At 36.6% G+C, this 27143-nt stretch overlaps 1 protein-coding gene across 1 annotated transcript in view; it reads right to left on the bottom strand.

Moving 5' to 3' along the window:
- Nucleotides 1-27143, bottom strand: part of ANKS1B (ankyrin repeat and sterile alpha motif domain containing 1B) — a 1114451-nt gene that overhangs the window by 449178 nt on the left and 638130 nt on the right. Inside the window, 1 exon segment of the mRNA XM_045084805.1 lies at nt 327-916. Coding sequence (XP_044940740.1) covers nt 327-916 — 590 coding nt within the window.

Below are 27143 nucleotides of genomic sequence, written 5' to 3'. Positions count from 1 at the left end.
TGTACCTCATAGCTAGTTATTACTTCTGCTCGACATCAATTTCTATGGAAACAATAGATTCCTCCACATGTGTGGAATTGTATTTGTTTTTACACTAGCTGTGAAATTATCATGTATTACCCCTAGAATCCTGCCCTTCCACTTGTAACTGTCTATGTCTGTTAGTTGTTATTGCTGTTTTTGGTTGCTTTTGTTTTTTGTTTTGTTTTGTTTTGTTTTTATTTTTGTTTTGCCTCTGAAAGACTTAAAAAACTGAAAATGCTTCCCCCCAAACTTCCCATGCTCCAAAGTCTTATATAAACAACAACAAGAAGAACAAGTCTTACTTCTTCCCATTCAGAAGTGAAGGATGGTGTTCTTTCAGAATTCCCTTTAGAACTATGATCAGCAGTTGAAGATTCACTCCAGTTAACTTTTGATGTTTTCTCATTTGAAGGGTATGCAATGAGATCAGAATCTGATTTAGAGACGGTTTTTGACAAATGCATGTCAATCAGGGCTTTTGGCAATGACCTTATTCTCCCCAAGGTACAGGCTCTCTCCACAAATCCTCCTGTGTTCATAATCCACTGGTCCCCATTCCGGGATCCACTCCTAGTTGTTCTTGTGCCAACAATGGTATGGTTTTCAAGTTGGTTGCTTTTTTTGTGAAAAATTGTTCGACTGACCACTTTGGGTTTAATTTTCTTTACCAAAGTTTCTGAATTATTTGCTATTGGAGACTTCTTGAAAGGCAAAGGACTATTTGCCAAACTAACTTCATCTTGTCCTTCTTCACGTTCATCTCTTTTCCCATAGAGATGAAATGGGTTTTCAGGGCACTCACAGGCTGGAGAGGATCCATGGAGAAGGCCCTCAAATTGCCCAGGATCATATTCTTTTGGAGGATCACTGTCTTCCTGTTGAGAAGGGTCATCTGCAAAAGAGAGGAAAGACGTCAGGATGGTTGATTATAAGGACTCCAAAAGCCCTGTTATGACAGCAGTGCCTTTTCAAACTTGTGCAATACTTAGACATTTTATTTGTTGGTACAATGATATCTTCACTTTATGAAACATTCATGATCCTACAGTACCATGTATAAGATGAATGTGTGTGTGTGTGTGAACTGGATCTTTCTGATATACCTTATAGTACATTTCAAAGATATGAACTGAGTATTAATTGAGTAATTGTACACTGTTCTTCCTTGTTCCCAGATATATTTTATATTGAATAACAAAACTTCACTTAAAGTGAAACACTCATGTCCAAACCCTCACAATAAATGAATCATTGTGTAGTAGGACATTGGGCAGGTAAATCAAGATTATACATAATAACACCCCTTTGCTCTTCTCCCAGCAAATAAATTCAGAAACAAAATCTTTGAAAGAAGTATAATTAGAAGTAATTTAAAGTTTAAATTAAGAAGTAATTTAAAAATACTGATAATATTACTTTAAATATAAAATCTAAAAAAAAATTTAAAAAAATTAAATAAAGAATTATTCTATAAGTTCTATCACTTAGACAAAAAGGATTTGTTCAGGCTTAATGTAGGCAAACAATGCAGAAGTAATTTAAAAAATACTGAGAATATTACTTTCAATATAAAATATAAAATAAAGAATAATTCTATAAATTCTATAATTTGGACAAAAAAGATTTCTTCAGGCTTAATGTAAGCAAACAATGCAACCCATAATATCACTAAAAAGTGAGATCCTTTTATAAGAAACTGATGTTGAGCCATTAACACAAAGCTCTCTTTTTCTTTCTTCTCTGAAATAGCATTAGTTATTTTTTAATTTCTTCAGATCTTTGAAAGAGTAACACAGAGGGGTGCCTGGGCGGCTCAGTGGGTTAAGCCTCTGCCTTTGGCTCAGGTCATGGTCTCAGGGTCCTGGGATCAAGCCCTGCTTCAGGCTCTCTGCTCAGCAGGGAGCCTGCTACTCCCTCTCCTTCTGCCTGATTCTCTGCCTACTTGTGATCTCTCTCTCTGTCAAATAAATAAATAAAATCTTTAAAAAAAGAGAATAACTCAGAAAAGAAAAAAAAATTATTGCTTTGTAATTTTTTCTAAGATAAAACGTAAATATTCTCTGAGACAAAATATACAATTCTTTTGTATGATCTAATTTATATCTTAAAGATATACTGTGTAAAACCCTGGCCAAAGAACTTAGCAAAGGATGTCAGTATACTTTTTTGATTGGTCATTTAGTTCATATAGCTGAAGATTTGCCACAATCAGAAGTTAAATTATGGGATAAGCTCATAACCTAATCTTGTAGAAAGAGTCAAAAATAGCCAATGTGGTGGATAATAAAAATCCAAAGCTGACTTGCTGACTTGCACTTTAAGTACATTGGTTATTATTATAAATTCCAAACACCAAAGTTTTCATAAATTAACAAGGAACATTTAACAGGTATGTACTATTTTATAGTCACCGGATTAGGGGTCATATTTACAAGATCTCACTTGATCTGCATAACAAACCTGTGAAATGATTAATAATAATTATGATTATCTGATAGAGATATAGCTAAAATATTGGACTCACATATTTAAACAAATTGGCAACCATAACAAATCTTAATAGATACTTGCCCAGAGAATGCTACAGACAAACCAATGCTCCTTATTACTCTTTGGTCACAAGTCCCTGCACTGTTCTCTCCCTCATTGATGATGAGGCAGGTTTGTTCCTGACCTTGCATATCCTCATACCTAACCCTGGTTTTTGTTTGGCTTTCCAAGCAGATGTCCCCTGCTCAGACCTTGTCACAATGATATCCTGAGATGGAAGAGAGAAGAGTGATAGGAAGAGAGGTCCCAAAGACAACAATCTAAAGGAGAAACACTGCACCTACCTAGCACTACAATAATCTCTCTGTCTTCTCACAAAACCTGCATCCCTTTCCATTGTAGCAACACTATGTCCTTGATAATAACTACTTTTGTCCTTCCCTCAAGACAGAGACCCTTCCTGGGGTACAATAGTGAGTGCAGAGTGAGTGAACACAGCTCTGAATTCTCACTAAAGCTAGGGTTTATGGTCTTTTATATCCATTTTTTGAAAGTAAAAACAAACATTTAAACAACTTGTTACTGAAATTTTCCTAGCTAGTTAGAGGTTAAGCTGAGATTCAAACCAAGATCTAACAGATTCCCATATCCACTAGCCTGGAAAATATATTAGTATTTAGATAGAAAAACAGTCTAGGGTTCAAAGGAAAGAAGTAGACTCTGTGGGAGGGCATGTGTTTCTCCTATTTATGACTATTACTGGAATTTGGGATAAGAGAACTAAAAAAGTTTTGTTTTTTTTTTTTCTACTTCCATGGAAGCAGAATTATACCAAGAGGAACTAAAACCTGGCATTCTGTTCCAATCAATTTTCTCTTTTTCTTTCCTACGCTACTTGGATCCATAGTGCTTTACAACATAATAGGTTGGTATGGATGACAGGAATGGGTAAGAAATGTAAAAGGAAGGAGGAATTCAGAAATAAGGACGTTTAGAATTTTATTTTGAAAGTTACTAAAGAAGGCCAAAGGGTTTGGTTATGAAAAGAAAATTGAAAATAGTTAGCCTATTGTGGGAAAAAGATTCTGTAAATCTCAGTCAAGAGATTTTTTACCATAATCATGATAAATGAGAGTTTAAAGGGCATAATTTTATTTAAAGTATTCTGTGAATATTATTATTAGGTTATTATCCCCTCTGTGGTTTCACCAAAATGACTATAATCGCAATTTCAAAATGCTTTATATTGTCCAAGTCCTCTAGTGATAAGCAATCGCTTCTCTAAGTAAAAGAAAATTTAAGTATTAGCATATAAACTTTGTCTTTTGAATAATAGTTCCTAGCATCGTGATACTTGGTAACATTTTTATTAAGAATTATCAAAAGGCAACTATTTACTTGCTTGTTTCAGTGGCCAACCTCTAAAGATTACTCATATCAAAGAGAATGGCAAGTTGATATAAAAGCTCCCCAAATTTGTATTTGGTGGATTGATGGCAGGAATGGCCCCACTATGCAATAGCTCCCTGTAGCCAAACTCTACTCTGTATCCATTCTTCCCACATGACTCTGGGGATGGCCGTGTGCCTTGCTTTGGTCTATGGGACAACAGCCAACATAATAGAAGCAGAGACTTGAAAAGCACTTGTACACTGGGGGCTTGCAAACTTGCTGACAGGTGAACAAGCCCAAATTTGTCTGAAAGATAATGAACTACATTATTACCCTGTTGTTTGAAATTGTAGGTTTTATTGTTTTTCAAGTATGATGGGGCTAACAGATCAGGAGACAATTGCCATTGAAAAGATAAACTGTTACAGATTCCAAGAGAAGGGAGGATGTCATGCCCTGGGGTGGGGGAAATGGGGGAAACCCAGGGTTAGTTAGGAGGCCAAATGAGTAAGGGACAAGGAGGGCTGGAGCCTTTATTGTCATTTCTCCCTGAAGGAGAGGAAGAAACATGGTAATCAGGTTTAGGATTCGCTAGTCTGATTGGCTAGAATCATTTCAGCAGCTTCTAGAGCTTAGATAGAGACTCTCCCTAGTTGTTTGATACCTGGCCCTGGTGTGATTAGGCCTGGTGATAGGAGGCCCTGAGTGTGGTTGGGGTATGGCTCTAGATTGGTTGGTTTGCATATGAAAGGCATGTTTACTATCTCTAAGATATAGCTAGCCCTGGGAGGGGCGGTTCCTCCAGGGACAAAAAGGTCCCAAGATGTTAAAGAATCAAAACCAAAAAACAAAACAAAACAAACCTGAAGCAAAAAGGCGTGGGTTATACATCAGCCATCTCTGTTACCTTAGATGATAGCCAACTTTCTTACATTTGAGTGAGGTCATCCATGACCTATCAATCCCAGGCCAATATGCCAACTGACCACCGATGATGAGAAAACCTAGCCAAGATTAGCTGAGGCTGGCCCAGACCAGAAGAAAATACTCCCCAGAATCATGAGCTATATAAATGGCTATTATTTTAAGATATTGAGTTTTGGAGTGGTTGATATACCATGATTCAGGCTGTGTCCCAGTTTTCAGAGAAGAATTAATATAATGTTCAAAATATATTCTTGGGGTGCCTGGGTGGCTCAGTGGGTTAAAGCCTCTGCCTTCAGCTCAGGTCAAGATCCCAGAGTCCTGGGATCAAGGCCCACATTGGGTTCTCTGCTCAGCGGGGAGCCTACTTCCTCCTCTCTCTCTGCCTGCCTCTCTGCCTACTTGTGATCTCTGTCTGTCAAATAAATAAATAAAATCTTAAAAAAAACCCACAAAAAAACAAAAAAATATATATATTCTGGCAATGTTTATATTTTCACTTCTACAAACAAAGATAGTAATAGTATACACCTATAAGTGTTGTGAAGACTTAATAAAATAACAGAAGTAAAGCAGTTAGAACAATGCCAGTGGCATAGAAGACATTAAATATTATTTCTTCTATTATAATTTTTAATCTAAAGGGTTTCATTTTTACAAATAAATATAGTAGTGATTGTATTAGATACTCAATAAAGATTGTTATTTTGACATAGTAAATATAATAGGATTTACTCCTTTGTTTCTGCTTATATGTTTTGAAAATATACTTTGGGAAGAATTTTTGCACTTTCTTACTATTTTTTTACTGTAACTAGGTAAAGTATATAGATTAAACTGTTTTCATAACTTGTCTCATTTAATTTCACACTTCTCTTTTGATAAGTGGATATTTCATGCTAAGGTATAGAACTAAATATGTGTGAATTCCAATCTGATAGTTACTCAAAGCATCATTAGCATTTCAAAGAAATGTCAGAGAAAGTATCTAATAAGTAAGCATTTCCATCTCTTTTTACTCATCTTTGCCCTGTCTTTAGCATATAAATACCTGAATAACAATAAAATCTCAAATTTTATGTCAAGATAAAAACAAATTATGGAAAATGAGTGATTTTATTCTTGTAGAATAAATCATAACTTTTGTCTTCTGGGTCATTTTATTTCTCTTTAGAAAATAAAAAATTTCTCCATTTCCAGGGATTTGAGTGCTGATATTGATATTAATAGAAATCCTGTGGTGTTGGTTGTTATTTTTCCTCTCTCATTTGTGATTTTATTTCTTTGGGTCTTTTCTCTTTTCTTATTGATAAATCAGGCTGGAGATTTATCAATTTTGTTAATTTTTTCAAAGAACCAGCTCCTGGTTTCATTGTTTTTCTTTTTTTCTTTCTTTCTTTTTTTTTTTTTAGTTTCTATACCATTTATTTCTGCTCTGATCTTTATTATTTCCTTCCTTCTGCTGGCTTTAGACTTGGTTTGTTTTTCTTTTTTCTAACTTCTTTTGATGTAAGGCTAGGTTTTTATTTGAGATTTTTCTTGCTTCTTGAGGTAGGCCTGTATTGCTATATACTTCCCTCTTAAGACTGCTTTTGCCGCATCCCAAAGGATCTGGATCCTTATGTTTTCATTTTCATTTGTTTCCATGTATTTTTTATTTCTTCTTTGATTTCCTGGTTAACCCATTCATTGTTTAGTTGCAATATATCTGTAGTCTTTACAAATTTTTTCTTGTGGTTGACTTCCAGTTTCATAGCATTGTGGTCAGAAAATATGCATGGTATGACTTTGATCTTTTTCTATTTGTTGAGGCCTGTTTTGTGACCTTATATGTGACCTATTCTGGAGAATGATCCATGTGTACTTGAAAAGAATATGTATTCTTGTTTTAGGATTGAATGTTCTAAGCATCTGTATTAAGTCCATCTGGTCTAATGTGTCATTTATGATAAAGAAACGCAAAGCTAGAGGCATCACAATTCTAGACTTTAAGTTATATTACAAAGCTGTAGTGATCAAAACATATGGTATTGGCACAAAAATAGACACATAGATCAACAGAACAAAATAGAAATCCCAGAAATGAACCCATAACTATGGTTAATTAATCTTCAACAAAGCAATAAAGAATATACAGCAGGAAACAGTCTCTTCAACAAATGATATTAGGAAAACTGGACAAAAACATGCAAAAGAATGAAATTGGACCACTTTTTTATATCATACCAAAAATATATTCACAATAGATGAAAGACCTACATGTGAGACCTGAAACCACAAAAATCTCAGAGAAGAAGACAGGCAGTAACCTCTTTGACATTGGCCATAATAACTTCTTTCCAGATATGTCTACTGAAGCAAGGGAAACATAAGCAAAAATAAACTATTGGGACTAAATCAAAATAAATCAAAATAAAAAAACAGTGAAGGCAACAATCAACAAAACTAAAAGGCAACCTACAAAATGGGAGAAAATATTTGCAAATGATATACCCAATAAAAGTTTAGTATCCAAGATATATAAAGAATTTATAAAACTCAGTACCCCCAAAATGAATAATCCAACTAAAAAAGAACAAACGCAAAGCTAGAGGCATCACAATTCTCATTGTGATGGGTAGAAGACATGAATAGACATTTTTCTAAAGAAGGCATAGAGAGGGCCAACAGACACATGAAAAGATGCTCAACATAACTGATCATCAGGGAAATACAAATCAAAACTATAATGAAATACTACCTCACACCTGTCAAAATAGCTAAAATCAGTAACACAAGAAACAACAGATGTTGGTGAGGATGTGGAGAAAACTGTTGGAGGGAATAGAAACTGGTACAGGTACTGTGGAAAATAGTATGGAGGTTCCTTAAAAAGTTAAAAAATAGAACTACCCTATGATAGGTGTTTACCCAAAGAATACAAAAGTACTAATTTAAAAGGATACAGGTACCCCAATGTTTATGGCAGATTATCTACAATAGCCTAATTATGGAAATAGCCCAAGTGTCCATTGACTGATGAATGGATGAAGAAGATGTGGATGTTATGGAGTGGAATATTATTCAGCCATAAATAGAATCTTATTGGAATGGAATGGAATGGAATGAAATATTGGAATATTATTCAGTCATAAAAAAGAATGAAATCTTGCCATTTGCAATAACATACATAGAGCTAGAGAGTATTACACTAAGTGGAATAAGTCAGTCAGAGAAAGACAAATACCATATGATTTCATTTATGTGGAATTTAAGAAACAAAACAAATGAGTAAGGGATGAAAAAGAAGAGAGAGAGACAAACCAGGAAACAGACTCTTTACTATCGAGAACAGCTTGATGGTTATCAGACAGAAAGATAGGGAGTTGGGTTAAGTAGGTGATGGGGATTAAGGAGTGCACTTGTGATGAGCACTGGGTGTTGTATGGAATTGTTGAATAACCATATTGTATACGTGAAGCTAATATTAAATTGTATGCTAACTAACCAGAATCTAAATAAAAACATAATAATTGGGGGTGCCTGGGTGGCTTAGTTGGTTAAATGTTTGACTCTTGTCAATCTCAGGTCACAGTCTCAGGGTTCTGAGATTGAGTCTCTTGTCAGGCTTTGTGTTTATTGGGGATTCTGCTTGAGATTTTCTCTCTCCTCCCCCCTCTAAACTTCTCCTGCTCCCTCTATCCCTCAAATAAATAAATAGATTAAAATAAAACATATAATAATGAAAGAATAAAATGAGCAATGATTATAACAAACAAACAAAACACCAGCTATGGTGATAACTTCAATAAAACAGATATCAAGAAATCCCTGTGGACCTGGAAAATGGATAGGCAAAACCAAATCAGGTGATAGCAACAAAATCCAGAACTGGATCTGCAGCTATGTAGCTGTAGTGGTGAAAAGAAAATGAAACTGGATGGACCCTGCAACCCATGAAATTGCCATTAGATTCTGATTAACCAAAGGAAAGGGCCCAGTACTAAGCAGGATGCCAAGCAGTAGAATCTGAGAACAACTAGCAGAACTTGAAAAAATCCTGCAAAAAGACAACAGGAAGCAGCTTAAGCCCTTGAGAATCTCAGGAATATCCAATAAAGACATGCTTTTAGTAGGGCTAGAGACAGTCTGAACAAAATTTTCAGGAGCAGAACCTAAATTGAACAGGGTAAAAATATCAGAGACCTCAAGGAGAAAAAACATTTTATATAATGGGCAAGTGGGAGTGGCATGGGAGGCAGTGGTCCAGAGAAGGGAGACCTTGGACATAGTAGTAGTAGCAAAATACAATGTTAAACTTTGAGACTACTACTACTACTATGGAAAGCAAAGTGAATGGAGCTCTGGAGAACACCAAAGTAATGATAAATCTTTCTTAATCAAGCAGAGAAACTCTCCTATTTCTCAATACTTCATGGTAAGAACAAAGGAGAAAGTCCTTGAGCAGTGAAACGGGTAAAATTATTCTCATACGGTATGGCTCATGCCTATTCTCATATAGCAACCTCTTCTGAATGAATATTTCAGGACATCTCTTCTCATTAAACATGGTAAATAAAAAAGGATTTTAATAGAACTCCATTTAAAGACATTATAAGAAAAAGAAATGAAAATGAATGTTGAAGAGTCAATAAAAACAAATAAAAAATGTGACCCCGGGGCCCCTGGGTGGCTCAGTGGGTTAAAGCCTCTGCCTTCAGCTCAGGTCATGATCCCAGGGGCCTGGAATCGAGCCCCACATTGAACTCTCTGCTCAGCAGGGAGCCTGCTTCCTCCTCTCTCTCTGACTCTCAGCCTATTTGTGATCTCTCTCTCTCTCTCTCTCTGTGTCAAATAAATAAATAAATAAATAAGATCTTTAAAAAAATTTCCTAAAAATGAGTATTCTGTTAAAAAAAAAGTGGCCCCAAGGAGTTTGAAAACTGCAACCCTAAAATTAAAAAGTATTTTTAATAAATTAAAATATTCTAAGATCTGAAGGAAAAACCTATATGATAAGTAGAGGCTCAGATATGAGATGCCTGGTCATTTCCTTTTCTTTTTCCCATTCACTCCATACAATTCAGTCCTAAAGTCATTAGATGAGGAAAAGTGAGATGCATCCATACCTTCAGTGGAGAATGGAGATTTGCAGTGACCCAGAGTTGAGAATCAGGGCTTAAAGAGGGTAATGGTGGTGCCCATGTTTGGGGCAATCCAGAATGGCATGTTGGGGTCCATGCAGGGTTAGGAGGGTGTCCACATGTGGAGTAGCCCAGTATGGAGTGTCAGGGTCCACCTGGGGGTGGGAAAGAACCTATAAAGGGGGAATGGCCTGGCGGAAGGAATTAGCAAAACAAGGAGAATATCCCTGCAGAGAGGTGGTCTAGGGTTGTCAAAACCATGAAACAGGGCAAGGAAAATGTCCCTGTCCAGAAGAGAAAAGTGTTCATGCATGGAGTAGCCTGGCATGGGATGTCAAAGCCCAATCAGAGAAAGGAGCATGTACAGCAATGGCCTGCTGTAAGGTGCAGCCCCAGGAGGATGAGCGGGGTGTTTACACAGAGAGATAAACTGGTATGGAGAATCAAATTTCAGTCAAGGGGAGAAAGCTGTCTGAGTGGTGAGGATGCGAATCTGGGAGATTTGTTATTTACAGAGAGGTTAATCAAATAAGCAACTACATGGATAATGGGAGCCACATTTCTTACCAAACAGTTTAAGGGAGAATTTTTAAATATGAAGAGGAAGAAAACTAGAGTGAACCTATGATGTTAGATTGGAATTGGAGATACCAATGTTTTCAAGATACATAAATAAAAAGAGATGTAAATATGTATTTTTGTGTATATGTATTTATACATATAGATTACCTACCTCTGTCAACTAAGAAGGTGTGGGAAATTGAAATCCCAGTAGCAGTAAGTAAAGCCTACATTTTGGCTTCTAAATATATTTTCCACTCAAATCAACAATGGTCCATTGAGAAATTACTATATTATAGCCAATGAAGGGAAGGTGTAAGATGAGCCTGGAACCTTGTGCCAGAAAGCAAAGAAGTACTCAGAGTGATGAGGCATGTTAGGAGGATAGAGAAGCGAGATTGGCTTGGCTCCAACTGTTTAGATTGAGGACAATTTTAGGAACAAAATAAGTTATGACAGTTAATGGGTTATAATCTATCAGATAAAATAGGAACACATGAGCCCATAAAAATATATAAATAAATGAATGATTTAAAAGTTTGATTAGGAATGAGAAATTTAAATAATTTCAATGACCTCCCCATAAAATACTTAATTATAAAGTGAGAAAGTAACACTGCAGTGAAGAATTCTGCAAGGTGCTATCCTAATCAAATGATCAAGAAGAACATCACCAATAATATAGCAAATAAAAATCTTGGCCCACCTGCTAGGATGCAATGAGAAAAACATAGAATCACTTTTGAATTTTCCTGCCAAAGATGCATGATCTAAATCTACTCAGGCAGAAATATGAGATAAAACCCAATTTTTTGAGACTAAAGAGACATGACAACTAAATGCAACATGGGATCCTCAGCTAGATTCTCTTCTCACAGAAATTATTACTGGGGAAAGTAGGAAAACCTGAATGAGGTCTGAAGAATAGATGGTAGCAATGTATTGATGGTAATTTTCTGATTTTGTTCCATTGTGGTTGTGGAAGAACGCACGTTCTAGCATGGTGTAGGAAATGCCATGCTAAAGTAGTATTTCTCTAAGTGTTGTTCAGGGATGCTTGGGGTCCCCAAGATCTTCTCAGGGGTTCCATGAGATCAAAACAATTTTCAGACTAATACCACGACATTTATTTGCCCTTTTCACTCTCATTATCTCATGAGTGTGCAATGGAGTTGTTCAGAGGTTACATGATGTATCTTTCCACAGTGGAAATGGGTGATGACTCTTAATGTCTTGCTGAAGGGACTGGCACACTATCACTTCTCACATCTACTGACAGAATAAAGTCATGTGTCTAAGCCTAAAGTAAATGGAGTGGGAATATAAATGCCACGTACTATACTGCAGTACAGTGTAACAGGAAGAAAAGGGAGTGAAGAATTGAGAGCAGTAATCACTTCTACCACAGAATACCTCTAATGTTTCCCTTTTAAAAATGATGCTTTCTCTAATTTTTGGATACATATCATTTATTAAGTTAAATACTTTCTTTCATATTCCAACTTTGCTGAATTATAAGTGAATATTGAGTTTCTGTCAAATGATTTTCTTCACCTATTGAGTTGATGATGTAGTTTTTCTCCTTTAATCTGTTAGTGTAAAGAACACATTTTCTTATGTTAAACACACTGGATATTAATGGGATGAACTGGCCAAAATGAATTTTCCTTTTAATGTCCCACTAAATTTGGTTTACTAGTACTTTGTTTAGGACTTTTGCATCTACGTTAATGAATGAAACAGGCCTGTAGTCTTTCCTTTCTTATACTATGTAGTTTTGATATGAATCTTACTAGTGTCATATGAACTAGTTGGAGAAAATTTCCACTTTTTCAATTTTCTACAGTGGTTTGTATAAGATTACAAAAAATTAAAAAAAAATTTATTTTATTTTATTTTTTTTATAAACATAAAAAGCCCCAGGGGTACAGGTCTGTGAATCACCAAGTTTACACACTTCACAGCACTCACCATAGCACATACCCTCCCCAATGTCCATAACCCAACCACCCTCTCCCGACCTCCCCTTCCCCTAGCAACCCTCAGTTTGTTTTGTGAGATTAAGAGTCTCTTATGGTTTGTCTCCCTCCTGAGCCCAACTTGTTTCATTTATTCTTTTCCTATTGCCCCCCCCCGCACCCCCCAGGTTGCATCTCCACTTCCTCATATCAGGGAGATCATATGATAGTTGTCTTTCTCTGTTTCTTAAGAGCTATATTTAATTTACCTTTAAAATGATGTGGGCTCAGACAGAGGATCATAGGAGAAGGGAGGGAAGAATCAAACAGGATGAAACCAGAGAGGGAGACAAAGCATAAAAGACTTTTAATCTCAGGAAACAAACAGAGGGTTGCTGGAGGGGAGGAGGTTGGGAGGGATGGGGAAGCTGAGTGATGGACATTAGGGAGGGTGTGTGCTATGGAGAGTGCTGTGAATTGTGTAAAACTGATGCATCACAGACCTATCCCCTTGTAACAAATAATATATTATATCTACTTTTAGGTGTATAAAAATTCTGTTTCTGATTTTGTATAGCAGTTTTTATTACTTTTTCATTCATTTCTGTTCATTACCATTTCCTTTTTCCTACTTTCCTGGGTTTTTTCTATCATTTCTTATAAAAATTTCTTTAATTTGTGTTTAGCTCATTAGTCTTTAGCATTTATTACTTTCTAATATAAAGATTTAACATTTCTAAGTTCCACTTATGCTGCTTTCACCATGTTTGATATTTATATTTACATTTTTATTTAAATATAAACATCTTTAAGTTAGAATTTGGTGTCTCATTTTTCATGAGTTACTTGGAATGTGTGTATTTAAATTCATATTGTGATGGGGATATATATAGGAGTTTTTAAAATGTACTATATATATGGATCTGAGTCTTTGATGTGCATTGAAACTTGCATATAGCCAAGTTAAGATAGATTTTTATCAATGTTTCATGAGAATAGCATGTATTCTCTAATTGTTGAGTACCAAGCTCTATGTATTTTCTGTATTTTCCTAGATTAAGTTTATTAATTGAGCTGTTAAAATATTCCATTAATTGAGGTATGTTGAAATCTCCCTGTTTTAGTGGACTTGTGATTTTTCCTTCTACTTCTATTAAATATATATATATAGCATATGATGCATATCATATGCATAATCTTTAAGTATATATATTTAGAATTTTATATTTCCCTGGTGAATTGAACATTGTAATATTCCATAGTGACTTTTTTTAAAAAAAAGATTTTATTTATTTATTTGACAGAGAGAGAGAGAGAGCACAAGTAGGCAGAAAGGCAGGCAGAGAGAGGGGGGAAGCAGGCTCCCTGTTGAGCAGAGAGCCTGATGCTGGACTCAATCCCAGGATTCTGAGATCATGACCTGAGCCAAAGGCAGAGGCTTAACCCACTGAGCCACCCAGGTGCCCATTCCATAGTGACTTTTTATAACCTGGAAACGCCTCTAGTGTTAAAGTCTACTTGGCTTGAAACTGATATAGTTACCCAATTTTCTTTGAGCTAGTATTTCTCAGGTATAACTTCTTTCATCTTTCCTTCCTTGTGTGGGGCTGTGTGCTCTTAGCTATAGCTGTGTCTGTTTTAAAGAGCAAAAATCTGGATTTTATTTTTCTACCATCTAAACAACCTCCTCATTTTAACTGGTGAAATTAGCAAATTTATGTGGATTTTGGTGGTTACATATTTCGATTTTGTTCTACTACTTTATGTTTTGATATCTATTTATCTTTCATATTCTTTTTTCATCTCTAGTCCCTTTTTTGTTCTTTTTTTCTCATTAGTATTTTTCTTATATCTTGGAATTTATGTAATTTATTTTGTTCTTTTGGTATACTTAAAAATTTACCATACATTTTTAATTTAACAAAGTCTGAAGTTTAACAGTACCTTATCCACCCACTTCCTCAACGGTTTTAAGATTTTAGATCACTTGAAATTTACTTGTTCTCTAATACATGCTGTTCTTAGTGTTTTAATTCTGTTTACTTTTCCAAATCAGATATTATTATTTTATTCAGACTATTTTTATTTTAATTTGCATATATGTTTACTGTCTTATTTATTCATTATTACTTCCTCAGAACATCTTGAGATCATTTTCTTTCATGAAGTAACCTTTGAGATTTATCTTTTGGAAAAAATAAGTCTTGGTGATAAATGCTTTCAGTTTTTTAACTAAATAAATTTATATTACATTTTCATTTATTAAAAATAAGGTTTATAAAGTTCACAAGACTTTTTTAGACTGATGATTATTTTCTCTCCTACTTTGAAGATATTATTGTACTCCTTTTGGCATCTATCATTTTCTTGATAAGATGGCTATCATTACACCTATGTTTTTTGTTGCAGGTGACCCATCATTTCTCTATTTGCTTTGAGAACCTCTTTTGTATTTTTCAATTTCATAATAATGTATCTTAGTGTGGATTTCCCTTTATTTGTCCTGTTTGAAATACACTGTGTGTCCATGACCTTTGATTTCATGTTTTAACAGTTGTGGAAAAAATTCAGCCATTATCCATCACAAAACTTCCTATCCTATATACTCTTTTTATTTCATCCTGAATATCTGATTAAGTGCATGTTACCCTTATTATTCCATCTTTCATATCTTTTCATGTCTTCCTCATTTTTGCCTCTTTGGCTCTCTGTGCTACACTTTGGGCAATTTCTTCAAATTTCTCATCCAAGTTACCAATTCTCTCTTCATCTCTGCCTAATCTGCTATTTTGAAATTCCGTTCATTTAGAAGTTTTTTTAAAAGATTTTATTTATTTTACAGAGAGAGATCACAAGTAGGCAGAGAGCAGGCAGAGACAGAGGGGGAAGCAGGCTCCCTGCTGAGCAGAGAGCCTGATGCAGGGCTCGATCCCAGGACCCTGAAACAATGACCTGTCCTGAAGGCAGAGGCTTTAACCCACTGAGCCACCCATGTGCCCCTCATTTAGAATTTTTAAAAAGACTTTATTTATTTATTTGTCAGAGAGAGAGAGAGAGCACACGAGCAGATAGAGGGGCAGAGAGAGAAGCAGGTTCCAAGCTAAGCGCTTGGAACCTGCTTCTCTCTCTGGTCACTATGAGACCCAATCCCAGGACCTTGGGATCATGACCTGAGCTGAAGGAAGATGCTTAACTGACTGAGCCATGCAGATGTCTCTCATTTAGAATTTTTTTTTAAATTTCAAGTGTTATATTTTTCATATTGAGAAATGCCATTTATTTTTCAAATTTGCCTGCTATTTACTGATACTCCTTGTTTTTACTCATCTTTGTGATTGGGCATTTAGTTTTTGAAATATATTATAACTTCTAAATTTATTATTGTTTTATTTCCTATTTTCAGTAACAATGCCTATAGTCACTGGAGACTAGATATGCATTTGCTTTTTTTGATGATACCTACTTACAGTGATTTGCTATTTAAGGCGAATAGAAGTAATTTATTGTTACCTCACTACTTGATCTTAATCTATGAAACCCTGTCATTTCCCTCCAGAGAGACTTTATATTTGCCTTCAGTTTCCCTTGACTAAGCCTCCTAACTTTAATCACTGAACCAGGGCACAGAGTCTAAGTAGCAGTGCTATTATTGACATATGCACTCCGAGAAATATTGACTTTCTTGTCTTCTAATACACATTTTAGAGAGCAAAGCTTGTTAGAGCAGGCAACATCTAAAAGAATGTCCTGTTCAGATTGTATTTGTTCTGTTGCAGAAAGATAACTCAGAGCACTTCATCTGCCATAATACCTTGTAGTAAAATTTTTTTTATTATAAAAAGTGTATTCATAAAGATTTCAGTTAAATAAATCCAGTTAAGGGGCACCTGGGTGGATTGGTTAAGCGTTCAACTCTTGATTTCAGCTCAGATAAGATTTCAGGATTTTAAGATTGAGTCCTGTATTGGGCTCCACACTCAGCACAGAGTCTCCTTAAGATTCTCGCCCTCTGCCCCTTTCCCCCACCACTCCCATCCCACTTGTATATGCTCTCTCTCTCAAAAAATGACATTAAATTAAAAATCCATCTCATTGTGACTCTAACTGATTTTACCCTACTAAATTAGGTAGAATTAATAATAAATTGCTTTGCCATGCATGTTAGCACTTTGTAATATATGACACACTATATAAATCAATAAATAATCCTGAGTATTACATAAATGAAGAAGCTTACTATAATTATGAACACAAAGCAAATCTTTTTAAAACTAAGATTCCCCTTAAATGTGTATTTATAAAGAACACGAAAGAAATTCATGGAGTTTTGGTAATTTTTAAGCATTCTAATTGCTCTAGGATATTCAGAAAAATGATAATCATGCAAAAATAATCATAGGTTGCATTTTGTATTTGTATCCTAAATCACTAAAGAGAACAAGGAGCGAAGATGGTGGAGAAGTAGCAGGCTGAGGCTACTTCAGGTAGCAGATCAGCTAGATAGCTTATGTAAACATTGCAAACACCTACAAATCCAATGGGAGATCCAAGAGAAGAAGAACAGCAATTCTAGAAACAGAAAGTCAACCACTTTCTGAAAGGTAGGACTGGCAGAGAAGTGAATCCAAAGCAACAGGAAGATAGACCTGGTGGGGGGAGGAGCCGGCTTCCCGCAAGCAGCAGAGCAACGGAGCACAAAATTGGGACTTTTAAAAGTCTGTTCCACTGAGGGACATCTCTCCAGAGGCTAAACCGGGGTGAAGCCCACGTGGGGTCAGTGTGGGCCCACGTCCCACAGGGTTACAGAAGGATCAGGGGTGTTTGAATGTCGCAGAGCTTGCAGGTATTAGAATGGGGAAGCCGGCTACAGAGACAGAGCTGAGGAGTGAGCTTTCAGCTCAGGGTTACCTTGAACCGGTCGCAGCCTGGGTGAGCTTGGAGCGTGGCCGGAGGCCAGGGAGACGGGAGTTATGGGGTGCTATTCTCTGAGGGCACACTGAAGAGTGGGGCCCCGAGTGCTGGGCTCCTCTGGGCCGGAGACCAGGAGGTCGCCATTTTCATTCCAGTCCTCCGGAACTCTAGGGAAAGCACTCAGGAAACAAAAGCTCCCGAAAGTGAAACCAAATGGATTACTTAGCCCAGCCTCTGGTAAGGGCGGTGCAGTTCCGCCTGGGTCAAAGACACTTGAAAATCACTACACCAGGCCCCTCCCCCAGAAGATCAACAAGAAATCCAGTCAGGACCAAGTTCACCTACCAAGGAGTACAGGTTCAATACCAAGGAGAGCAGAGGAATTCCAGAGGAGGAGAAAAAAGTAAAGCACTGAACTCATGGCCTTCTCCCCATGATTCTTTAGTCTTACAGTTAATTTAATTTGGTGTTTGGGTTTTTTTTTCCAATTATTTTTCTTCTGCTAAATTTTTAAAAAATTTTACCCTTTTCTTTTTTAATGTTTTTAAACTAGTTTATCTAATATATATATATATATATATATTTCTTTTTTTATATTTTTTCTTTATTTGTTTTCTTTTTTCAATTTTTTTTTTTCTGAACCTCTTTTTATCCCTTGCCTCCCCCCCCAACGATTTGGGGTATCCTCTGATTTGGTTAAATCGTATTTTTCTGGGGTCTTTGCCACCCTTTTAGTATTTTACTTGCTCCTTCATATACTCTTATCTGGACAAAATGACAAGGCAGAAAAATTCACCACAAAACAAGAACAAGAGGCAGTACTGAAGGCTAGGGACCTAATCAATACAGACATTGGAAATATGTCAGATATAGAGTTCAGAATGACGATTCTCAAGGTTCTAGCCGGGCTTGAAAAAGGCATGGAAGATATTGAGAAACCTTCTCGGGAGATATAAAAATATAAAAGCCCTTTCTGGAGAAATAAAAGAACAAAAATCTAACCAAGTTGAAATAAAAAAAGCTATTAATGTTGTGCAATAAAAAAATGGAGGCTCTCACTGCTAGACTAAATGAGTCAGAAGAAAGAATTAGTGATATAGAAGACCAAATGACAGAGAATAAAGAAGCTGAGCAAAAGAAGGACAAACAGCTACTGGACCACGAGGGGAGAAATCGAGAGATAAGTGACACCATAAGACGAAACAACATTAGAATAATTGGGATTCCAGAAGAAGAAGAGAGAGAGGGGAGCAGAAGGTATATTGGAGAGAATTATTGTAGAGAATTTTCTCAATATGACAAAGGGAACAAGCATCAAAATCCAGGAGGTGCAGAGAACCCCCCCTCAAAATCAACAAGAATAGGTCCACACCCTGTCGCCTAATAGTAAAATTTACAAGTCTTACGGACAAAGAGAAAATCCTGAAAGCAGCCTGGAAAAGAAGTCTATAACATACAATGGTAAAAATATTAGATTGGTAGCAGACTTATCCACAGAAACCTGGCAGGCCAGAAAGAACTGGCATGATATATTCAGAGCACTAAATGAGAAAACATGCAGCCAAGAATACTATATCCAGCTAGGCTATCATTGAAAATAGGAGAGATTAAAAGCTTCCAGGATAAACAAAAACTGAAAGAATTTGCAAACACCAAACCAGCTCTAAAGGAAATATTGAAAGGGGTCCTCTAAGCAAAGAGAGAGCCCAAAAGTAATAGATCAGAAAGGAACAGAGGCAATATACAGTAACAGTCACCTTACAGGCAATACAATTGCACTAAATTTATATCTCTTAATAGTTACCCTGAATGTTAATGGGATAAATGCCCCAATCAAAAGACACGGGGTATCAGAATGGATAAAAAAACAAACCCATCTATATGTTGCCTACAAGAAACTCATTTCAGACCTGAAAACACCTCCAGATTTAAAGTGAGGGGGTGGAAAACAATTTACCATGCTAATGGACATCGGAAGAAAGCTGGAGTGGCAATCCTTATATCAGATCAATTAGACTTTAAGCCAAAGACTGTAAGAGATGAGGAAGGACACTCTCATACTCAAAGGATCTGTCCAACAAGAAGATCTAACAATTTTAAGTATCTATGCCCCTAACGTGGGAGCAGCCAACTATATAAACCAATTAATAACAAAATCAAAGAAACATATCAACAATAATACAATAGTAGTAGGGGACTTTAACACTCCCCTCACTGAAATGGACTGATCATCCAAGCAAAAGATCAACAAGGAAATAAAGGCCTTAAATGACACACTGGGTCAGATGGACATCACAGATATATTCAGAACATTTCATTCCAAAGCAACAGAATACACATGATTCCTAGTGCACATGGAACATTCTCCAGAATAGATAACATCCTCGGACCTAAATCAGGTCTCAACCAGAATCAAAAGATTGGGATCATTACCTGCATATTTTCAGACCACAATGCTCTGAAGCTAGAACTCAATCACAAAAGGAAATTTGGAAAGAACCCAAATGGAGACTAAATAGCATCCTTCTAAAGAATGAATGGGTCAACCAGGAAATTAAAGAAGAATTGAAAAAATTCATGGAAACAGATGATAATGAAAACAGCACAGTTCAAAATCTGTGGGACACAACAAAGGCAGTCTTGAGAGGAAAATATATAGCAGTACAAGCCTTTCTCAAGAAACAAGAAAGGTCTAAAGTATACAACCTAACCCTACACCTAAAGGAGCTAGAGAAAGAACCAGAAAGAAACCCTAAACCCAGCAGGAGAATAGAAATCATAAAGATCAGAGCAGAAATCAATGAAATAGAAACCAAAAAAACATTAGAACCAACCAATGAAACTAGGAGCTGGTTTTTTGAAAAAATTAATAAGATTGATAAACCCCTGGCCAGAATTATCAAAAAGAAAAGAGAAAAGACACAAATAAATAAAATCATGAATGAAAGAGAAGAGATCACAACTAACACCAAAGAAACATATACCATTATAAGAACATACCATGAGCAACTCTATACCAACAAATTTGTCAATCTGGAAGAAATGGATGCATTCCTAGAGACATATAAACTACCACAACTGAACCAGGAAGAAATAGAAAGCCTGAACAGACCCATAACCAGTAAGGAGATTGAAACAGTCACCAAAATCTCCAAACATACAAAAGCCCAGGGCCAGATGGCTTTCTGGGGGAATTCTACCAAATATTTAAAGAAGAACTAATTCCTATTCTCCTGAAACTGTTCCAAAAAAATAGAAATGGAAGGAAAACTTCCAAACTCATTTTATGAGGCCAGCATCACCTTGATCCCAAAATCAGACAAGGATCCTATCAAAAAAGAGAACTACAGACCAATATCTTTGATGAACACAGATGTGAAAATTCTCACCAAAATACTAGCCAGTAGGATTCAACAGTAGATTAAAAGGATCATTCACCACAACCAAGTGGGATTTATTCCAGGGCTGCAAGTTTGGTTCAACGTCCACAAATCAATCAACATGATACAATACCCTAATAAAAGAAAGAACAAGAACCATATGATACTCTCAATAGACGCTAAAAAAGCCTTTGACAAAGTACAGCATCCCTTCCTGATCAAAACTCTTCAAAGTGTAGGGATAGAGGGCACATACCTCAATATTATCAAAGCCATCTATGAAGAACCCACCACAAATATCATTCTCAATGGAGAAAAACTGAAAGCTTTTCTGCTAAGGTCAGGAACATGGCAGGGATGTCCATTATCACCACTGCTATTCAACATAGTACTAGAGGTCCTAGCCTCAGCATTCAGACAACAAAAGGAAATTAAAGGCATCCAAATCGGCAAAGAAGAAGTCAAATTATCACTCTTCGCAGATGATATGATACTATATGTGGAAAACCCACAAGACTCCACTCCAAAACTGCTAGAACTTATACAGGAATTCAGTAAAGTGTCAGGATATAAAATCAATGCACAGAAATCAGTTGCATTTCTCTACACCAACAACAAGACAGAAGAAAGAGAAATTAAGGAGTCAATCCCATTTACAATTGCACCCAAAACTATAAGATACCTAGGAATAAACCTAACCAAAGAGGCTAAGTATCTGTACTCAGAAAACTATAAAGTACTCATGAAAGAAATCGAGGAAGACACAAAGAAATGGAAATGTGTTCCATGCTCATGGATTGGAAGAACAAATATTGTGAAAATGTCTATGCTACCTAAAGCAATCTACATATTTAATGCAATTCCAATAAAATACCATCCATTTTTTTCAAAGAAATGGAACAAATAACCCTAAAATTTATATGGAACCAGAAAAGACCTTGAATAGCCAACGGAATATTGAAAAAGAAAGCCAAAGTTGGTGGCATCACAATTCCGGACTTCAAGCTCTATTACAAAGCTGTCATCATCAAGACAGCATGGTACTGGCACAAAAACAGACACATAGATCAATGGAACAGAATAGAGAGCCCAGAAGTAGACCCTCAACTCTATGGTCAACTAATCTTTGATAAAGCATGAAAGAATGTCCAATGGAAAAAAAACAGCCTCTTCAATAAATGGTGTTGGGAAAATTGGACAGCCACATGCAGAAGAATGGAACTGGACCATTTCCTTACACCACACACAAAAATAGACTCAAAATGAATAAAGGACCTCAATGTAAGAAAGGAATCCATCAAAATCCTTGAGAAGAACAGAGGCAGCAACCTCTTTGACCTCAGCCACAGCAACATCTTCCTAGGAACATCACCAAAGGCAAGGGAACTATTGGGATTTCATCAAGATCAAAAGCTTTTGCACAGCAAAGGAAACAGTTAACAAAACCCAAAGACAACTGACAGAATGGGAGAAGACATTTGCAAACAACATATCAGATAAAGGGCTAGTGTCTAAAATCTATAAAGAATTTAGCAAACTCAACACCCAAAGAACAAATAATCCAATCAAGAAATGGGCAGAAGACATGAACAGACATTTCTGCAAAAAAGACATCCAGATGGCCAACAGACACATGAAAAAATGCTTGACATCATTCGGCATCAGGGAAATACAAATCAAAATCACAATGAGATACCACCTCATGCCAGTCAGAATGGCTAAAATTAACAAGTCAGGAAATGACAGATGCTGGTGAGGATGTGGAGAAAGGGGAACCCTCCTACACTGTTGGTGGGAATGCAAGCTGGTGCAACCACTCTGGACAACAGCTTGGAGGTTCCTCAAAATGTTCAAAATAGAACTACCCTATGAACCAGCAATTGCACTACTGGGTATTTACCCTAAAGATACAAATGTAGTGATCTGAAGGGGCACGTGCACCCAAATGTTTATAGCAGCAATGTCTACAATAGTCAAACTATGGAATGAACCTAAATGTCCATCAATAGATGAATGGATAAAGAAGATGTGGTATATATACACACAATGGAATACTATGCAGCCATCAAAAGAAATGAAATCTTGCCATTGTGATGATGTGGGTGGAACTAGAGGGTATCATGCTTAGTAAAATAAGTCAACTGGAGAAAGACAACTATCATATGATCTCCCTGGTATGAGGAAGTGGAGATGCAACATGGGGGGTTAAGGGGGTAGGAGAAGAATGAATGAAACAAGATGGATTGGGAGGGAGAAAAACCATAAGTGACTCTTAAATCTCACAAAACAAACTGAGGGTTACTGGGGGGAGGGGACTTGGGAGGGGGGTGGGGTTATGGACATTGGGAAAGGTATGTGCTATGGTGAGTGCTGTGAAGTGTGTAAACCTCACGATTCACAGACCTGTACCCCTGGGTATAAAAATACATTATATGTTTATAAAAAATTAAAAAAAGAGAATAAGGAGCTAAACTTCAGTAATGTATATGGTTGGTGTGGCTCAAAAAGCTTTTCAAGGGGTACTGGGTCTCATCAGAAATATTTAGGAGGAATGTTAACTATTTTTTGTTCATTTATAATGCAATTATATAAACTTTGTGGTAGTTTATTTATCTGCCTTGTGCTGTTAGTCATAGAGCTGCCATGCTTTGGTTGATATGTTCATTTATATCCAAATGTTAAGAATGTCGTTTCACGTTACATATATACTAGATACAAGTATGAATTAAACAAATAAAAATGAGCCACAGAGACAACTATAAGGAGTTCATATTCTCTTAATTCCCTAAGGTTAAAAATTGATTGAAATTCACAAAGATATGTGAAATGAATTTAAATAAATACAAATTCCATGCTTATTTCAAAAACTACAGGGGCACCTGGGTGGCTCAGTGGGTTGAGCCGCTGCCTTCGGCTCGGGTCATGATCTCAGGGTCCTGGGATCGAGCCCCGCGTCGGGCTCTCTGCTCAGTGGGGAGCCTGCTTCCCTCTCTCTCTCTTTCTCTGCCTGCCTCTCTGCCTGCTTGTGATCTCTGTCTGTCAAATAAATAAATAAAATCTTTAAAAAAAAAAAACTACAAAGACCAAGATTAAGATTCCATTACTAGGTAATGGGAATCAACACTTAATGCCTCTTCTATGTTCATGGTAATTCTGTCTCATAGGTCAATCCTCACATAAATCTCTGAAGTAGGTATTATTATCATCTATGAACTGATAAAGAATAGCTAGTAAATATATGAGGCAGTGTGGGATATAAATCTGGCTAGTCCAAAACCTGCCTCTTTCCATTCTATTACAAGGTTTTGTGCTTATGGTTTACCCCAGAATTTCCTATGGCATCAGCACATGTTGTACTGAGACAGTACAGGGAAAGCAAGAGGGACTTAACTCCTATAAAACCACTTGTCGCAGGCAAGGGTTAAAGCTTCTATACTCAGAGACCTACCTCCTTCTGAGGAAGCGAACAAATGAGAGACAATAGCCATCAAGGAATAGTGGTTGTCTGGGCAAAATTGGAAGTAACAAATTTAAAGCTGGCTTGCACAAGTATTTCTATTTTCCAGGAGCCCTAAAAGAATGTTGACCATGAAAAAAGGCATCATGACTGTCTGTGTCCCCTAAAAAGTAATTACCATAAGATAATGACCATGGGACTGAAGGACACTTTCCCACTCCCTGCCCTTCACCCTGTGGAAAAGTGCCTTTATAGCCTTGCATGCTACCCCTTCTGGGACTGAGCTTTCTTTCTTGTTAGCTCCCTTGTATACAAGCTATCTCTAATAAAGTCCACCTGTTTTCTTTCTCTTGAAATCAGCATTCATTTCTATAACACTGGGATGCAAGAACCTGGTTTGGGGGTTCGGTAATACTGTCTTAGTATTATTGGAGTTGGAAACACACCCAGTGGTTCCCTCTTCAGGTATCAGCAGTGGCCTTTGGGTACTTATTCTGATTGCAAAATTAGCCCAAAGATCATTGCTATGCTTAACTGATACATGGCTTCGGATCCAGCATGCAATACAATTCCCTCCTCTGAACAACTTAAGATCAGCAACTGCCTTTCTGAAAATGCATCCAGGTAAACTCTGTTCTTTCTTGGCCTCTTAGTCGCACACTCTGCCAAACTCAGTATTTAATGCAGAAGCCAGAGGCTGCTGGAGTTCTGGCAGTTCCTGGACCAGAACAGACCAGGCTGTTTGGCTCTGATTTCAAACATTTATAATCTTTTCTCTTGCTCCCTTTGCTCAATATAGGAGAGAGGCTATCAGCCAATTTCCCCACCGTTTATAGCAAATCCCAAGGCTCCCTCGTTTCCAGCTGCTAAGCTGCCTGGGCAGACTGTATTACTAAATTATTGTATCTTTTTGGTAGAGTGCCTGATCTGTCTTGGCATGCACTTTGCATTGAAAGAAGCTCCTGTTGCAAGCAAAGGAAGCTAGCTACATTCACCCTTCCCACACGCCTTTCCTCTGTTACCCTCAACCACTAACTTCTTTGTTTCCTGTGTATAAACCAAGTTCATAGGGGCAGTTTCTCATCTATCTCTGACCCCCTAGGGAGTTAGGGATTTCAAAGGGAGTTCTGTGCTAGGAGTAATTCCCATAGCCTAGAGCCAGATGAATAAATGGCTTATAGTGAATAACTACATTTGGAACCAAGAGGTTTTGTTTCTCTCTTACCAAAATGTATTTCTTTGTAATACTGAAGTCACTGTAACCATGTATTTTCCTAAATAGAAGAGACTGTATTGAGGGAAGAGAGGAAAGAACCCCTTTAGCCCAAGACTATTGTTTTGAAGTGTGTAGGTCCTGGTTTTAACTTACTTTAAAAATGATTTCTGTTTTTAATACTCTCCCAACTGATTGTGGAAAGTGAAACAATGAACTGCCCTGGAGAAATGAAACGAACAAGTAAAAAAGTAGCTCTATAACCTTTAAATTAGAAAAGCAATTTCATAATATAAAAAGGGTAGACATTATTTTTAATTGTTCTAAAATGAATAATCACTCTGACTTGATTTTTAAAAGCCCTATCTTGAATTTGAATTCAAAGTCACCCAAACATCCTCAATAAAAGCTCTGGCATGTAATGCATTCATATGTATCCTGTGAGTTTCTATTCCTGCAAGCAATGAGCATCCTAAATTTTTCTCACATGCATCCCAAGAGATGTCTCATTTCAAAAGAGCAGGAGAGTCATCAAAAGTGTAATCCTATTAACAAGACACACCACAGAAAATATACAGAAATGTTAAAGATAAATTACATCTAGCAAGTTATGTTTTAAATCAACACTGCTGTTGCTATGGCAAGAAATATTTCATGTAAAATAAAAATCCTCTATAAGGGTTTGGTGCTATAGCCATGGCAACAATGGGATGATGACTGCAGTACTGCTTAACTCTGCTAATGTTCCCATCTGACTCAGACAGAACTAGATGTGCATTAAATGCATGTAAAATGGTCTAGAAAATCGATCATTTATTGCTATTTTTCACATGATTCCACAACTGACTAAAGAAGACATTGAAAAAAATAACAGCCTAAAAAAAGGATCTCTGTTTTTTTTTTTTTAATTTTTTTTTTTTTTTTTTTTTTTTTTTTTTTTTTTTTTGGAGTTTCTTATGGTCATGGAGAGCTGGAGAGCTCCATTATAGTTTAAGTGTTGGTAAATGGCATATTCAATAGTAAAACATCTCACAGTTTTTAGGTTGGGGGCATCATGTAATTTTCCACGAGGAGGAACAAAAGGAAATGTAATCAAATCGCAATTTCTACCACTTAAACACAGAAAGGGAAATATTAACTTAAAGTAAGAAAATATGGAAAGCAGTGTTCCAGCTCTGCAGAAAAGAAGGCAATTCTAATTTCTCTCCCCCTAGCCTCTTAAATCCATTCCAAATAGGTTTTTGTTCCATATTTTCCCACTGAAAAGTCCTTTGTCAATGTCAGCAAAATCTCCACATTACTAAAATGAACATTTTTTAATCCTCATCCTACTCGATCTGCCAGCTATACAATTAATACAGATAATCACCCTTCCCATATGAAACAGTCTCTTAAGATGCCATACTCCTCTGGTTTTCATCCTATCTCACAGTCTGCTCCCAATTGTTCCCTTTGCTCATTCCTCCTCATCTCTCCATGGCTAAGCACTGAAGTGGCCCAGGGCATGGGGTTGACCTTCTTTCCCTCTCTGTGTACATTTCTTCCCTTGCAGTTTCATCCAGTTTCAGGGCTTAAAATATCACCTAAACAATGATAACTCCTGCATTTGTATTTTCTACATGATTTCTCCCCTTAACTCCAAAGTTGAATATCTAGATACTTTATTTTTTTAAATATATTTTTTAAATATTTTATTCATTTATTTGACAG

Source organism: Mustela putorius, unplaced genomic scaffold, assembly GCF_011764305.1.
Source record: "Mustela putorius furo isolate JIRA1106 unplaced genomic scaffold, ASM1176430v1.1 tig00000788_pilon_pilon_pilon, whole genome shotgun sequence".
Lineage (NCBI taxonomy): Eukaryota > Metazoa > Chordata > Mammalia > Carnivora > Mustelidae > Mustela > Mustela putorius.
The sequence above is the reverse complement of the archived record's forward strand: the minus strand, read 5'-3'. Positions and strand labels throughout refer to the sequence as shown.